Source organism: Primulina tabacum, chromosome 2 (assembly GCF_025594145.1).
Source record: "Primulina tabacum isolate GXHZ01 chromosome 2, ASM2559414v2, whole genome shotgun sequence".
In the NCBI taxonomy this organism is placed as follows: Eukaryota; Viridiplantae; Streptophyta; class Magnoliopsida; order Lamiales; family Gesneriaceae; genus Primulina; species Primulina tabacum.
This window is the reverse complement of record NC_134551.1, coordinates 53,650,158-53,665,438: the sequence shown is the minus strand read 5'-3', so window position 1 is coordinate 53,665,438 and position 15,281 is coordinate 53,650,158. Positions and strand designations below refer to the sequence as shown.

The 15,281-nt window shown below is 34.6% G+C and overlaps 3 protein-coding genes across 3 annotated transcripts; 1 reads left to right on the top strand and 2 right to left on the bottom strand.

The window, feature by feature from the left end:
- Positions 1-1,482: 1,482 nt before the first annotated feature.
- On the bottom strand, positions 1,483-5,604 carry LOC142537002 (uncharacterized). The gene is made up of 10 exons (XM_075642514.1): positions 5,141-5,604; positions 4,454-4,516; positions 3,699-3,783; positions 3,524-3,592; positions 3,203-3,275; positions 2,946-2,988; positions 2,220-2,302; positions 2,065-2,134; positions 1,862-1,947; positions 1,483-1,751 (listed from the first exon to the last, which is right to left on the bottom strand). The coding sequence occupies exons 1-10, from the start codon at positions 5,450-5,452 to the stop codon at positions 1,706-1,708; spliced, it is 930 nt and encodes a 309-aa protein (XP_075498629.1). The 5' UTR covers positions 5,453-5,604; the 3' UTR covers positions 1,483-1,705.
- Positions 5,605-6,651: 1,047 nt separating this feature from the next.
- On the top strand, positions 6,652-8,033 carry LOC142538087 (protein IRX15-LIKE). Its single transcript, XM_075643525.1, is given in 2 exon segments — positions 6,652-7,027; positions 7,029-8,033. Coding segments are annotated over 2 exon segments (945 nt in total). The 5' UTR covers positions 6,652-6,848; the 3' UTR covers positions 7,795-8,033.
- Positions 8,034-11,429: 3,396 nt separating this feature from the next.
- Positions 11,430-13,418, bottom strand: LOC142537001 (putative WRKY transcription factor 15). Its single transcript, XM_075642513.1, has 3 exons — positions 12,514-13,418; positions 12,297-12,422; positions 11,430-11,989 (listed from the first exon to the last, which is right to left on the bottom strand). The coding sequence occupies exons 1-3, from the start codon at positions 13,272-13,274 to the stop codon at positions 11,827-11,829; spliced, it is 1,050 nt and encodes a 349-aa protein (XP_075498628.1). The 5' UTR covers positions 13,275-13,418; the 3' UTR covers positions 11,430-11,826.
- Between the last annotated feature and the right edge of the window lie 1,863 nt (positions 13,419-15,281).

Below are 15,281 nucleotides of genomic sequence, written 5' to 3'. Positions count from 1 at the left end.
TGAAACAACTGTATGGAGTGTCCTTTTTCAATAAGAAAATATACGATGATAATCTGAAATATGGGTTTTTAAGGTACATTTTACCTCAGTAATGTTAATTTAAAACACCAATATTTTCCTCGTTATTATCTATTTTTTATTCATTAGATCTGTCTTCATATAATGGATGAGTTATTGAAAAAGACTTGACGCAAAAATTGGCATACGCAGAGGGGCAGTAATCGCCGCCCAGATAATAAGTCCAAATGGTGAAAAAAGTCAAAAAGTGGGTGGAGAAAACAATGAGCAAAAACAATAAATCTAACCAATTGACCCCTCCTCTTCTTCACTATACGTTTGACAATTTCGATGTGTTGTAACATTCAATTTTTAAGAGATAGGTACAGAGAAACTCACGGGTGTTGGTCAAAACAGTTGTACTGAATCTATAAGAAAATTTGAATCATCAATCATTATTCAAAGATGGTTGATAATATTGATTTATCTATGTTAAAAAAAAGATTATTCACGTTCATGTATATTTCTCAAAAACTTAATTCGATCGATTTTGAACATCTAACACACTTTCGCGTGTGAATAACTAACTGAACGTGAACTTTACAAGATATTATCGGATGACTCATAGCACACCCCAACACAACAATGAGTTTGGTCTCTCGTACCATGTTAAAATTGTGAACTTTGCCTAACTAAATTTCAAAACCTAGTTCAAGAAAATATATAACTCTAAAAATTTATTTCAACCGATATGAAAAATCTAATTGCATTAACACCCATTAAAAACAAAAAAAATCACTTTACATAAAATTAATTGCATCTTAAACCCCATGTTTTTGAAAAAAAATCTGGCTAAAAACTTTCTATCATAGAGATTAAATATGCCTGAATTTTTATTAAATAAAGATGAAATATATTAGATTTTTCAAAAATAAAGATGGAATTAGCCTATTAGTACTTTTTAGAGATTCTATGGCTTTTAAACTTATCACAATTTTATAAAGAAGTATGACAATCATAAATTACAGTTGTTTCTCGATCTTTACATATATACGTATATTTAATGTGATTATATAGAGACAAAATAGTGTCTTGGGCTGTTTTTGAATCTTCTAATTTTGTTCTTATGTAATATCAATATTATACTTTGATTTTTATTTATTTTTAATTTCAACACACTTTTGTTTTTATTTTTTTAATTACAACAATTCAAATATCACTTTAGTCCCTCGATAATTTGTCAAATTTCACTTTAGTCTCTCGATAATTATAAAACAAACTTTACACACACGCACAGCATTTGCAAAGTAGCTATTTATAATTAAAAGAGCATCCTGTGTAAAATTGCTGTTTCTCATTTAAGAAACATTAGTTCTAAAAATCTCTGATGAAACTTGATGCAAACATCTACTGAGACGAACCAGGGAGAGCACTTGACAACTCCATTGTATTGTGGTTAATATTATTCAGAAACTAGCAACAACATAAGGAACAAGTTGAGCAATCACAAGCCAAATCATACTTCAACCGTCATTGATTCCCGTTTCTTAGATACGTTCAAACCATTGCAGGAATCATTTTAGTACATGAGATTGAAATACAAGCGGGATCTACAAACTATTTATTTGAAGTACATGCCTTGATACACTATTCTTCTTAGACACTTGAAAACCGCCAAGCTCCTCGTTTCGCTTGATATTGTTCCACTCTACCTTGATTTCTTACTTCGCATTCCCATTCGCGACTTTGCAAATCTAGATTGTTGGTTAAGAGAATCGCTCAATGTCACACAAACAAGGAACCGAAGAAGCTATTTATGATAAATAATAAAGAAAAAAAGACAAGGAACAAGTTTAAAGGATACTCCAGCCGCATCCCTTCACCAGATGTTGAGGAATAAAGAATCGTGCCTTGTAAACGATTTAAAGCCTCTGTTGAGCAGGCAGTATCCTGAGTTATGAGCATTCATTTTCAGTTTGTTTCCTCAAAAAAGAGTACATAATAAAATTAGGAAGAATCGATGACTCTGCATTATGATTTACCCCAGTTCATCTTACTGCAACGTACCTGAAAGTCTACAAATGACACTGGAGCTCCATATGTGCTTTGCATCTTCAATTTTAAAAATCCGCGACATCTATATCAGACCAAATAAAGATAAATTTTTTATAATATGCTATATCATCAAATGGACAATTGTCTTTAAAAGAGCTTCTACAAACCTCGAAAACACACGAGTCAGCTCTTCGTCTGAGCAGGTTGGACCCAAATTAGCCACAAAGAGGGTGGGACACGGAGTATTGTTCTGCAGATATTTTGGAAAAATTATTATTCAGTTGCATAAGCAACCCTGAAAATTGAATTGGAATGGTGTATCGGCGTCAAATACCATTATAACCGCATAAAAGGAATTTAAAAAGAAAAACTGCAGTAGCACAACAATCAAAACAAGGGAAAAACTCGAGTTTGGGGTGTTCACTGATGCACTTAGTAGTAATTAGTAAACGAGTTGTTAAAGACATAAAACACAGCAACCAAAAGTAGCATAACTAATTTACATTCATTTAGACCCCTTGCAAAATTGGTGGAAAAGATCAAACGTTGATCCCAAGTTTGAACAACATGTGGTCCCATCTCAAATTGCTCAAGCAGTCAGGCAGCCGTAACACTTTTAAGTCATTTGTTCAAATACAGGCCCTTTCAAGACCATTAGGTAGATTTTACATAATCTTGTGAGCAGATACAATCCAATTCTTTGGTGAGGAACTTTAAAATTGTTGGAGTTTAGGGGGAGTAGGAGCCCATCAAAAGCTCCTATAGATTATTTTACGTTACAATGTAAATTCTTGGCATTTATTCACATTCTATACTTCATAATATCTGGCACATAATTATCGCATGGAAGAAAAGAGTACACTGAATTCAAAAATTAGGGAAGTAACACTCACTGATTTTAAAGCCACGTTCCCCATTCCACCAACACTTCCAAAACTGGAACATGACAAAAAATAAAAGTTAGTAGAGCCACTCCGTTATCAGCATGCTAGACTAGCAAAGACCTCTTAACTCAAGGAAATAGGGCACATTGCAAGTACTTCTGCTTCACCCTAGACCTTTCAGCCAGAAGTAACCATTAAGGTAGGTAAAACTCGGAAATTGAAGTAATCACTTCCAAGTAAAGTTGTGCATGAGTAGTGCAGATGACCTTTGTGTGGAAGGATAACCAATCGTGTTGTAAGCGGAATTACCGATTCCAGGCATGTGAATGCTGTCAACACCTGCTAGTGCCCAAGCGTGCAAACATGTGTAGAGTGAGATCTTAGAACAGTGTCCTCCATGTGACTAACTAGCTATGCCTTAAAAGAGATCAGATGAGGACCATTCAACCAGTAATTTTTTTTTTAAAAAAATATGATTTTAAAATATAGATGAAATAATTCTTTAAAGTACCTGTAATTAACATTCTAAACCTCCAAGTAGAGACTGTTAATAAGCACTGCATAATTAACCTAAAACACATTCTTACCAGGATCATAGCTCCTCTCAAAAGTAGAAGATCCTTTTAGTCTCTTTTCTGAACTTTGTCCCTCATCATCTGATTTGTCAGGGTTGTTATTTCACAATATCAGCTACTAGCCAATAATCGATGGGGATTAAGGGGAAAAAACAACAAAGGAGATTGTACTCAAGCAGAAATCTACCTGATCTGTGGCGCTTAGACCTAGAATTAGACTTTGCAAGATCAATATACAAAGTAGAACCTTTTTCAAGATCAAAAACCATCCCCTGAAAAAAAAAATTTCACGGAAAAACCCAAATGATTATAATCCTTAATTAGAATATTAAATATATAACACTCACCTAACTACAACCAATAAATTTTAATAAAAAGGTTCTCTCTTCAAGTTGAGTGAAGTCTGAAGTGGCTCTTAACCTCTTAATTGAGTGACACGTCATCTTTTCTTCACGCCTCATTTCACTTAAAAAATGAATCTCGGTGTTGAAAATAGAAGTAAGACCGCAGGAGCCAAGAAAAGGATCTTACACAATATGAAATTTTGGACTGTAAAGAAAAGTCCAATGGCGGTTCATATATCAAGCTAGGCTCGTCATACTCAAACTAAAAGTCATGACCAAACGGATACTACTTAACTTAGCACTGTCCATTTGACTTACCAAAGATTTGTCAACTTAAGCTCTTAACAAAATCTTTCAAAGGATCAAAGATTTTTTTACTCTTCAATTACAGCACGTAAGAGTCCGTGTTAACTATAAACTTTTTCCAAAGATCTAATATAATATGCATGGGCATTGGTTGCATAAAAATGATCTTTGTATATAAGGTTACACCACAAATCTTCACAAAACAAGCTAAAGAGTTCGTTCTGTGACAACATAAGTTTAAAATTTATAGAATTTGCAACTGCCATTATTAAAAATCTAGGAGAAGTCTTACACTCAGTGCATGCAAAGCCATAACTGCTGACTGCTGATCCATAAATGTTGCAAAAGCAAATGGCTGGAAACACATAAATCAGGAATTTTCAGAAAATGAGAATAAATTACTGTAATAAAACACAAGTTGAGGTTCAAAAAATCAAAATGATGAAATAATTCCCGCTAATTCAAACTGACGAGAAATAAATCAGTTTGAAATACCGTGATTCCTAGAACACCGGTAGTTATGAAACTCAAATTTTACAGCTGAGGAACCCAGCACACACATGACATCATATAAGTCAATTTAGCCATGCAAGTTTCCATGGGGTTATGGCATGCCTAAAAAAAATAAAGATTTTTAAGCAAGACAAAACAAGATCACAAAAAGGAAGTCCTAAAAGATAAAACTGGATATATATAATCGCAAACTGGCTCTTCCCGAGTTTCCACGACCATAATTTAAGCTCATTCACCTATAATTCCCTCTTCTGTATTCATTTAGCATGCATAGGTAACAAATTCCACAAAATTTCTCAGCCGCTAAAACAAAATCCTAGGTGCAATTCAAAAAACTGGACACAGTAGTTAGAATCAAAACATGAGTTTTTTAAAAAGAAAAAAATATTCGAGTAATTAAGCATAAAAAAAAGTATATGCTGAACTACGTCTACGAAGCATAAATCCATGTAAAAGTCGTGCATACCTGACTATTAGATGAGGTAGGCGCGCGAAGGTTAGAGGACTGGTATCCTGGGAATTCACGAAATAGATTGTAAATTTCTCTGGGTTTTACATCTTCTGGAAGACCTGCGACGAAGAGCGTTCGCAGCTGATCGTGGGAGGAGTGCGGATAGAGTGGGGAAGCGTAGGTGACAAATTGAGGTTGGACATGAATTGGATGAGAAACGACAGATGGAGGATTATGAGACGTCCCCGGAGGAGGAGGCGGAGGCGGGGTGGGCTGGTAATATGGGTGGTGTATTGGTGGCGCGTAGTAAGACGTGAGGTCGTCCATGGAGGATGGAGTTCGAAGATCAACGAACCCTAGGTTCCACCAACGTTCCTTCGGAGAAAATAGAAATGGATCCGATCTACACCTGGAGGAGGACCAGGACCCGTTATATCAAATCAAACCTCGTAAAATGAAGAGTTGAACATAAAAGCCCATTTAGATTCCCAAAATCCCTAAACTTATTGGATTATTTTAGCTCGCTAACTTGTTTAAGAACAAAGTTTCAAAAACCTAACTGAATTTGTGAACCAACTTGATTGCCTAAGCTGTCGAGCTTATTTATCTTGAACCCTCCACGATTAACTTGTCAAACTCGTATTTTGTGAGACGTATCTTTTATTTGGGTCATCCGTGAAAAAGTATTACTTTTTATGCTAATAATATTACTTTTTATTGTGAATATCAGTAAAGTTAATCCGTCTCACAGATAAAGATTCGTGAGACCGTCACGTACTCATTAATTAAATCCAATCACAACAAATATCTGTCGTTTTTTTCCTTACTTTGATTTGTACAGCTGATGAAATTAAGGTTACACCTCACTTCAACAAAAATAATAGCTACGAAAACAATTTATATACAAATTTCTCCGCCTCTTCAGTCGAAGGACTCCTCCGGATAACTGTATGGTATTTTTAATCATGACAAAATATTAATTTTAGTAGTTGAATCATTATGATTAATATTATCATTAAATTTTTATAATTAAATTGTTAAACATATATACATGTTACAAGTGTTTTTTTTAAACCACGCAATTATTACATAATTTAAATAAGAATGACTAAAACTGATTATCGACAAACAGTCATAGGACCTCAATTTAAATTGATATTTTGTCTTGGAATATAATTTCACATTTTATTATTTTTCAGCTGCAACTGTTTCGTCGACCGGCCTGCCATTGTTATTAATAATTACGCTTAATGTTATATTATAAATTAAATGAAGGGGTTCCTTAAAAAAATGAAAATGGTATAGAGAAGGAAAAGCGACTTTTGGCTTGTAATTAGTTAATGAGTCGCTACAAGCGTACCAAACGTCGTCCACCGGCTCCCCTTCACCAACCACTCCCCGAATACATCAAATTTATAATAATTAGCTCTATATTTTATCTCAATTAGGCAATACCAAACGGGAAAAAATTTTATAAATTAAATTATATATAGCACATGGAGAGTTAATTCAGATAAATTAATAAAACTAACTATTCATGAGTTTCCACAATCATTTATGGGTGAAAATGTAACGTCATGTTTATATTAATGTTAGCCCGACGTTAACAACTCAGACATCTTTAAAACTCACGATTTCTCCTTCCAATGTTCTCAGAATCTTGAAAATAGTTCACTTTCTCTGTGTGATCATATATTCCTGATCATATATTTGCGAGCGTAAAATGAAGAACAATCCGAGCAATGGCACGAAGCTAATACTTCTTCACCCTTACATACAGAAACAAGGAGGTTCAAATCGGCTATGGCTTCTAGCGATCGTCTCTTTTATAACATTGGCCTCTCTCACCACCTTAATCTACACCAGGGAATCTATAACCACCACAACAACCGCCGTCGCCACCCGCTGCCGCCGCCACTCCACATCTCATGTCAAGATCCGTTGTCAGGGCACTCGTTCATTACGCCTCTAACTCGAACAGCACCGACCGCATGTCGTACACGGACATGAACCAGATCTCCGAAGCCCTCCGACAATGCTCTCAACCGTGTAATTTCCTTGTTTTCGGCCTGACACACGAAACCCTTCTTTGGAATGCTCTAAACCACGATGGACGCACCGTTTTCATAGATGAGAATCGGTACTACGCTGCCTACATCGAGGAGAAGTACCCGGAGGTTGAAGCTTACGATGTCCAGTATTCCACGAAACTGAGCGAGATGCAGGAGCTGATCGCGGCAATTAAAGAGCAGGCGCATAACGAGTGTCGGCCGGTGCAGAATCTACTATTCTCAGAATGCAAGCTTGGCCTCAATGATCTGCCGAATCAACTGTACGAGGTGGATTGGGATATAATCCTCGTAGATGGACCTCGTGGATACTGGCCCGAGGCGCCGGGCAGAATGGCTGCCATATTCACAGCCGCCGTTCTGGCGAGGAGCAAAAAGGCCAGCTCCGGGAACCCGAAGACTCATATTTTCGTGCATGATTTCAACATGAAAGTGGATAGAATCACGAGCGATGAATTTTTGTGCAGGGAAAATTTGGTGAAATCTAAAGATCGGATGGGGCATTTTATTTTGGAGAGAATGGAGAGTAGCAGCACAAAGTTCTGTCGGAATAGCCATACCCATTCATCGCCAGCTGAAGATTCTTCTTCATCGTCTTGATTAATTAATTTTACTGATGACTTGTTACTGCCTCGAGAAATTGCTGAGATTTATATAATTTAAATTGTTGTAACCATTTTGCTGGGTGAGTTCTGTAAAAATAATAGTGTTTTTTTTGGGGGGGATGCTAGAATGCAATTTCTTTTACTTTTTGATAATGATGTAATTTCTTTTATTTGCAAGCCTTTGTCAGTATTTAATTCTATTCAAGACAAACGAGATACATCATGTTCAATATTCTTCTCCTGTTAGTATTCATCACTTCATCACTTAACAAGTCCGTTGCTCTAGTTAGGAAAATTTCATAAGCCAGAAAAAAGAAATTATTTCGAATACGAGCAAGATTTACAGACAAAGTTGAATTAGATTTCATTCAGTATAAGTTTTGCAAGACATGGATTCCAACCACTTACACTAGATCAAAAAAATTAAAAATTTCGAATTTCGAATCAGTCCGAACTCATTAACTCAATTTTTATTACATTTTTTACTGATACTCGACACGATATTTTTACACCATTATTACATATATGAAAGCAAAAACATTTAGATGGCTAGGCGGGTCATCTCAAGCTTCGGGGACCATTTTCCAGAGAGCTTTCAATATGACCTTACATACAAAACTCACACGCAAAATTATTGAGCTCATATTGTATTTACACGGAATCAACATTAGTTCGTAACATCGTGATCAATTATAATGTGTAATTTGGATAAGATGTTAAAGACTATAATTTATTATCAATTCTATAACAAAATATTAAATACTATTAAAACAAATATAATTATTTTAAAATACAATATGTTAAGCTAGAGTGTGCGAACAAGCTTGGGAAAATGTATATTTTTTGCGAGATTTATTTCTCGATTAGAAGATTTAAATTAATCATTTCTTGATTTAAATTAATCTATATCGGTTGTGTATTTATTTCATCGATTGGATTGCAAACGTGAGATGACGAATGGGCACCTTATGTTACAGTCACTGGTGGGGAATGGTAGTTTGGGTATTACCATTTATTTTGGGCCGAATGTCCCATAAGCAGCAGTGTAAGCCCTGCTGGTGAATTGGAGTTGGCCTGGTTTTTGACCCCAAAAAAAATTTGTTGGGAAATAAGAGAGTGTGTTTAAATAATTTGGAGATGGAACTTGCTAAAATATTAATTTTGAATTTTGAGACTGAACAACATTAATAGATATAAAATGAAACTATGGGTTAAATTTTGATATAAAAGTAAAATCATTTGATCAGTCGAAAAAAATCCTTAAAGTAAATAATGACTCCGTTCGTCTTAGGGAAAATTGCAATTTTATTCTCGTTAATTGACCAGTTTTTTGTTATTAAACTTACAACTTGTAAAATTTTAGTTTTTATGTAGTAACTAGGATTTTTTTTTTGGGGTTTGATCTTTTTTGTCCCAAATCACTAAATCCATCGAATATTATTTATTTTATATCGATTCTATTATACATGACACATGCAGATAGAATATTCATGTAGAGAGAAAAAATATTATATTACTCAATTTCAAATTAATGTGATAAAAAAAAAAAGACATAAAAAAATAAAGCAATACAACCCACAATACTTCAAGGTGGGAGGAAAAAAAATTTGTGGTTTCGTTTTATTTTTATTTTTATATATTTTAATGTGTGTAATATAAGCATTATTTTTGTCACATGTCATAGGTTCAGTTCAAAATAAAATATATGCGATGAATTTAGTGGTTTTGAGAAAAATATAGATAAAAAACCCATGTTATTGTATGAAAAAAACTTTTACAATTCACATGATTGAAACAAAAAACCAATTTAACTTTCATAAATAAAATTACAATTTTCTTGTCACTCTACAAAAGAACATTTATCCAAAAGTATGGTCTATTTATCATATCTAAGAACAATTAAATAAACTTGGGACAAACCGGATTCAAAAATATCCTCCTTCTGGATACCGCTTTTCCACTAAGTTGAACATAAGATGAATAGATTTGAAAAAAATACCATTATCGATACAAATTGTTTATATTTTTTAGCTTTCATCGATAAAATATATTAAAAAAAACACATTTGATTATGTATTTGTTTATTTTGTAAATAAGTATGCTAAAGATAAAAAAAATTTGCAACAAATCAATTGTTTTTTTTTTAAAAAAAAATAGAATGTCTCTAGATTGAAAATGAAATATCCATCTCAAAATCAAAAGACTGTTTTTTGAAAGAGTAGGTCTCTTGTGAGACGCTCTCACGAATCTTTATCTGTGAGACGGGTCAACTCTACCGATATTCACAATAAAAGGTAATGCTCTCACAATAAAAAGTAATATTTTTTCATGGATGACCCAAATAAGATATCATTCTCACAAAATAAGACTCGTGAGACCGTCTCACATAAGTTTTTGCCTCTTTAAAAAATGGTTTTTCGTGCCAGAATTCCATGAGAAAACAATCTCATGTAATATTTTAGTGTAACAATCGATACAACTAATATAAATTTATCAGATGCATTGATTATGAAAAGTTTCTCGAATTTGTTAAAACTTTAATTCAAAACAAAAACATAATTTTTGTTTTTGATCTCACAACGATACAAGTGTGTATTTCTCGTATCGTATTCTTATATTTCCAACAATCTACAAACTCCCATTGGTATCGATCATCCATCTCCGGCATCATATACAGTTAAAAGATCCATTCAAAATATTGTTAATTAAAATAATCAAAAGCCGCAAAGGTTGCCATAAATGACAGACAACGTACGCCAAGCTCGGAAGAAACCAGAGTCGTGAATACTTGTGTAGGTCCCGTTGTAAAACTCTACCATATTAATCACGCAGCTGCATATTTTGACTTTACGTCAGTCCAAACAATGCAAACATAATTCTACGCAATTTGAAACCAAACTCACTCTTAATTTCCTAACCCCCTACCCCAACCAAATTACCTGATATTCAATATCATTCTAGGCATTAAAATAATTTTTCATGCATTCATTTTACAGTACACAGCAATATCTAACTTTGGCCATCCCAACTGCCAACCCCTTCCGCTTTTAATTTTCTTGGTCAACCGTCCAACACACAAGCTAAATGCTTCGTCATTATTACTCTAAGCGACATGTTTACCTAATATTTTCTTTCATTTTTCAACCATCTTCCTTATTATTAAAACGACACTTTTTTAGGTTTTAATTCAAGAAACAAACGTTGGGGAATTCTACGATCCACCGTGTGTAGCATGGAAGTTTTCACACGGATCGGATAAAAATAATTAAAATGATGTGATCAGTCAAAGTGAAATCAGACAACGACCCTTTTGCGCTGTGATCGTAGACTTTTTTACATGGCGAAGTCTAATATTGGCACTATCTGCAATTATTCTTCGTCATTGAATAATTGTCAGATATATATTTGTTCAACATTAATTATTTACTATATACTTTTTAAAAACAATATTCTTAAAAAATAGTGGGAAATCGGATGCCAAAGTTACATATTGAGATTCGAGCCGATGCAAATCCAAAGGAGGATTAGTTAAGCATAAAAAAGACAAGAAACAAAAGCAAAAGCACACGACAAATTAACTAAACTAAAGAAAGATAAATATCCCAACACCCTTTTTTTTTTTTAAAAAAAAAAGGGGGGAATTTAACTATACAAATACCACACATACATACTCACTATTCAATTAGATACAAAAACAAAAATAAAATAAGAATGGGAATTAATTGCTCAGTCCCACATTGCACAAATCGCATCAAATCTACGACTGACCATACCTTTTGTTTTAAGAAATAAATATTAAAATATAATACAAGTTGATAATCTCGAAATTCGCATCGTACAAGAAATAAAAGAAACTTCACTCCTAACCTTTGGCGAAGTCCGAACAGATGCGCCCATATGGACAAATTCAGCCATAAACCCAAATAAATGTCCAGAGTGTTAGACATACAAATATTTTAGGCAGCCCTTCTTTGGAGTAGCTACCTAGCTACCATGCATACGTACATATATATTGTATTGTGATTAATTAAGAAGACTCTAAAATCATGGTACTATTGGTTTCAGCAATGGCGAGAGAATGATTGTGCTGGCCTTCATATGTGACGACTAGCATTGATGGATCGTCCAAAGCCCTCTCCACATGTTTACGGGCCGGGCACCCTCGAACGCTACTGCACTTGTAGTAACCTCTGCAATTTTTATTATTATTAATAATACCACAAGCTTAACTGATTTTATGTGAGATCTAAAAATAATCACTACTCGATAAATCTGGGCTTAGAGAGGATGAAATAGGAAACTTTTGGGAAAGGAGATCCCTTAAATAAGCAGCTATATATTGGTAGATTTGGCGAATTTTCACCCCATCTCACGGTGAAGGAACGATGACACTTTATTAACTTGTGCTGTGTGAAAATGCTACTCAATTAGTGAAATAAAACTTGGATTTCTTGTTATATGTTCCCTCAAATTACTGAAATGAAGAACCTTTGGTACCTAGGATGTGGAGAACCTTTGATGGGTTTCTGCCCGTATTTTCTCCAGGAATAATCATCCGGTGGAATATCAGACATCTTCATGCTGATCGCGGGAATCCTGATCACTCTCTTTACTCTCAGTTTCCTGCCATTAAAATGAAAATCAAAGCTTAATCTTGTGTTGAAGAATTATGAAACAGACGCTGAATAGTTTAGGTCTTCTACCAAATACTCACTTTCTTTTTGAACAGTGGCAGCGGCCGGAGGAGCCACTGCACCCGCCGGATACGACGTTTTCCGACGAAGTGCATTTCCTCTTAAAAGAAGAACAAGATAATAGAGGAGGCTTCCCGGTAGAATTCGAAACCTGAGAAAGACTACCAATCATGTGCAGCACCGAGGAAGACGTTGTTTTCTGCAGCTGCTTAGTTTCGGAAAGATCGCCGCCGGTCATCGATGATAAAAACGAATTCCCTCGGGAAACCATCGGCGAGTAAGAGAAACTAATCGTCTTAGACCCCGATTCTTTGACATTTTCCACTCCATTTTTCATCAGAACATGATGATAATCTGAAGCTGGGACTTGTTGAATCGGTGTAGGACAGTAAACTTTGGCATAACTTTGAGTTTCTGCTCGAGGGTTTTCCATAACCATATTGGGAATCAGCACAGAATCAGGAGACGAGTCCGGATTATAAGCAGTAGCAGTAGCAGCAGCAGCAGAAGCAGAAGTTAGGGGAGCTCTTCTGAACCGAGCATGGCCGGTTCGCGTCCGGGCAAGAAGAGAAATAACTCTCTTAAACTTGCTCACGGCGACATCCGCCACCGCTGCGTAATCCATCCCCATTTCATACGGGCTTCGATCTTGCTCCGACGTGAACAGTTTCAAGAGCTTTTCAACACTTTGTAGCCCAGAAGCAGCTTCTTTCGCAGCGTATTCTTCTGACTGTATCAGAAGACTGCTCTTCCTGTAATTCATCATGAGCTCCACAGCCATGGCCGCTGCCACCGATTAAAATATGTGCTTCTTTTTAAAGTCTCTATGTATGCATCCCACAGTAATGTAGAGAAGAGAAGAAAAGGGAACGTTGAACGTATGAAATGGGAAGATATTTATCGTGAAAACGAAACTGGAGATTGGTGAGTTAAAATAGGAAATAGAGAGGTGGTGGATGGTAAAGTAAACAGTAGGTCACTGACCTGTCACTTTATCTGCATCGTCTAATTTAGGTGCGAATAAAGATCACATCTGCACCCTTGGATCATATTACTATATCGAATCTCGTGCGACAAGAATGGCTGATAAATACAAATGCAACACTTTTTTTATTATTATTATTAACATCATCATCAAACATTCTCATTAGCTATAGATGAATATTAATTATCTAAATTAAGTTTTTTTTTCACATTTATTTTAAAATAAGATCTAAGATATCTTTTTTAATTATTTTTATTCAAATTTTCAATAGTCTACAACTTATTCTACTCATTTAATTAACATGTCAATTTATCTCCTCTTCACATACCGAACCATATCAGACTCTCTCTCTGATCTTATCATCTACGGGAGCTACATCTAAATAGCTCATGAACTTTTCATTCCTAATTTTATACTTGTATGTTTTGTCACACATCTATCTTAACATATACGTATTTTCTACCGTCATCTTATGCATATGTAGTCTCATAATGATCGAACATTACGAGCCATAAAGCAAAATTGGTCGATCAATAGTATTTTAACATTTTTATTTTAATCTCGCAAACATCTATTATCTCATAAGAACCCCAATGACATCCTCAATTTCATTCATCGAACTTTAATCATATGATTTATATCATCCGTAATTTCCATGGATCCTAAATAGGGAAAAACTTTACATTTTTAGACTTCTTGACCGTAAATCTTAATTAGAATATCTATTCGTTTAAATTCAGGACCAAAATTTTCCGTCTTTTATCGACTATAATTAGTGTTTTTGTTTCAAATTTATTTATTACGTTGAGGCTAGGTAAGTTGGTCACAACTTGCGTTTTAAGATTGAGACAAGAGGAGAAGGAAGAAACTACGCTTCCAAGACTTTGACCTTTTAGGTGTGAGGTGGGGTCCAGTTGAAACATTAAGAATCGGTCTTACTATTTCAAATTTTAAGTGAGACATGCATGCAAGATTCTATTGAAAAACTATAATATTTATTAGTTTAATTGATTGAATCTTTTGTATAAATTTTGTCGGATATATAATATAATATTAATTAAACTTTGGGGCGAAGATGTCAACCCGGTGAGCCAATGGCGTACGAATGTCGTAAAAAGACGTGTTGGATGATTGGTTGTTTGTGTAGTGTGATAATGCTACGTTTGAATTTGAATAAATTGGACTTGGAATCACATGCCTCCATTTATGAACTCCACTCTTGTCTTTTTCCTCTTGCTCTCACATCCAATTTATTAATTTCCAATATAAACTACTTTATTTACCTTTTAATCCTATGGGAGATATTCCTCGTGGAAGTTTAGGAGAATTTGGAAAAATTATTATCCAAAATTCCCGACTTAATTTGTAGAATATGAGGGTCGTTTTTTTTTTTTTTCCTTAAGAAAATTTTCACTTCAATTGCATCACTGGAGTGAATTTACCCTCTTTGAGCATCTTAAGAATCATTCGGTGGCCGAGTTTAAATGATCAAATACTAATGTGACCAGATTTAAGAGTAAATTAATATATCATAACAATGATCAATATATGAATATTAGTGAAATTGTGTGGTGATGAAAATAATAATAATATAGTGCTAATATGTAAAAAGAGATAAATATGGTAATAGTTACAGAGGGTAGGGATGTAATCGAGTCGAGCCGAGCCGAACTCTTGAATGTTTGAGCTTGACTCGTTTATAATCGAGCCGAACTCGAGCTTATGGCTCACGAGTTTATTCAAACCTTTATCGAGCCTAAACAAGCTTAATAAATATGAATTATACATTTAAATTTTTTCATT

What these genes read in the sequence shown, in the direction of transcription:
- LOC142537002 (XM_075642514.1), bottom strand. Translation starts at nt 5,452, where the DNA reads ATGGACGACCTCACGTCTTACTACGCGCCACCAATACACCACCCATAT. An exon ending in GGAACGTGGCTTTAAAATCA is followed by an intron (nt 2,303 to 2,945) that starts GTGAGTGTTACT and finishes AAATATCTGCAG; the next exon opens with AACAATACTCCGTGTCCCAC. An exon ending in TGTCATTTGTAGACTTTCAG is followed by an intron (nt 1,948 to 2,064) that starts GTACGTTGCAGT and finishes CTCATAACTCAG; the next exon opens with GATACTGCCTGCTCAACAGA.
- LOC142537001 (XM_075642513.1), bottom strand. Translation starts at nt 13,274, where the DNA reads ATGGCTGTGGAGCTCATGATGAATTACAGGAAGAGCAGTCTTCTGATA. An exon ending in TGCCACTGTTCAAAAAGAAA is followed by an intron (nt 12,423 to 12,513) that starts GTGAGTATTTGG and finishes TTTTAATGGCAG; the next exon opens with GAAACTGAGAGTAAAGAGAG. An exon ending in AAAGGTTCTCCACATCCTAG is followed by an intron (nt 11,990 to 12,296) that starts GTACCAAAGGTT and finishes TAAAAATTGCAG; the next exon opens with AGGTTACTACAAGTGCAGTA.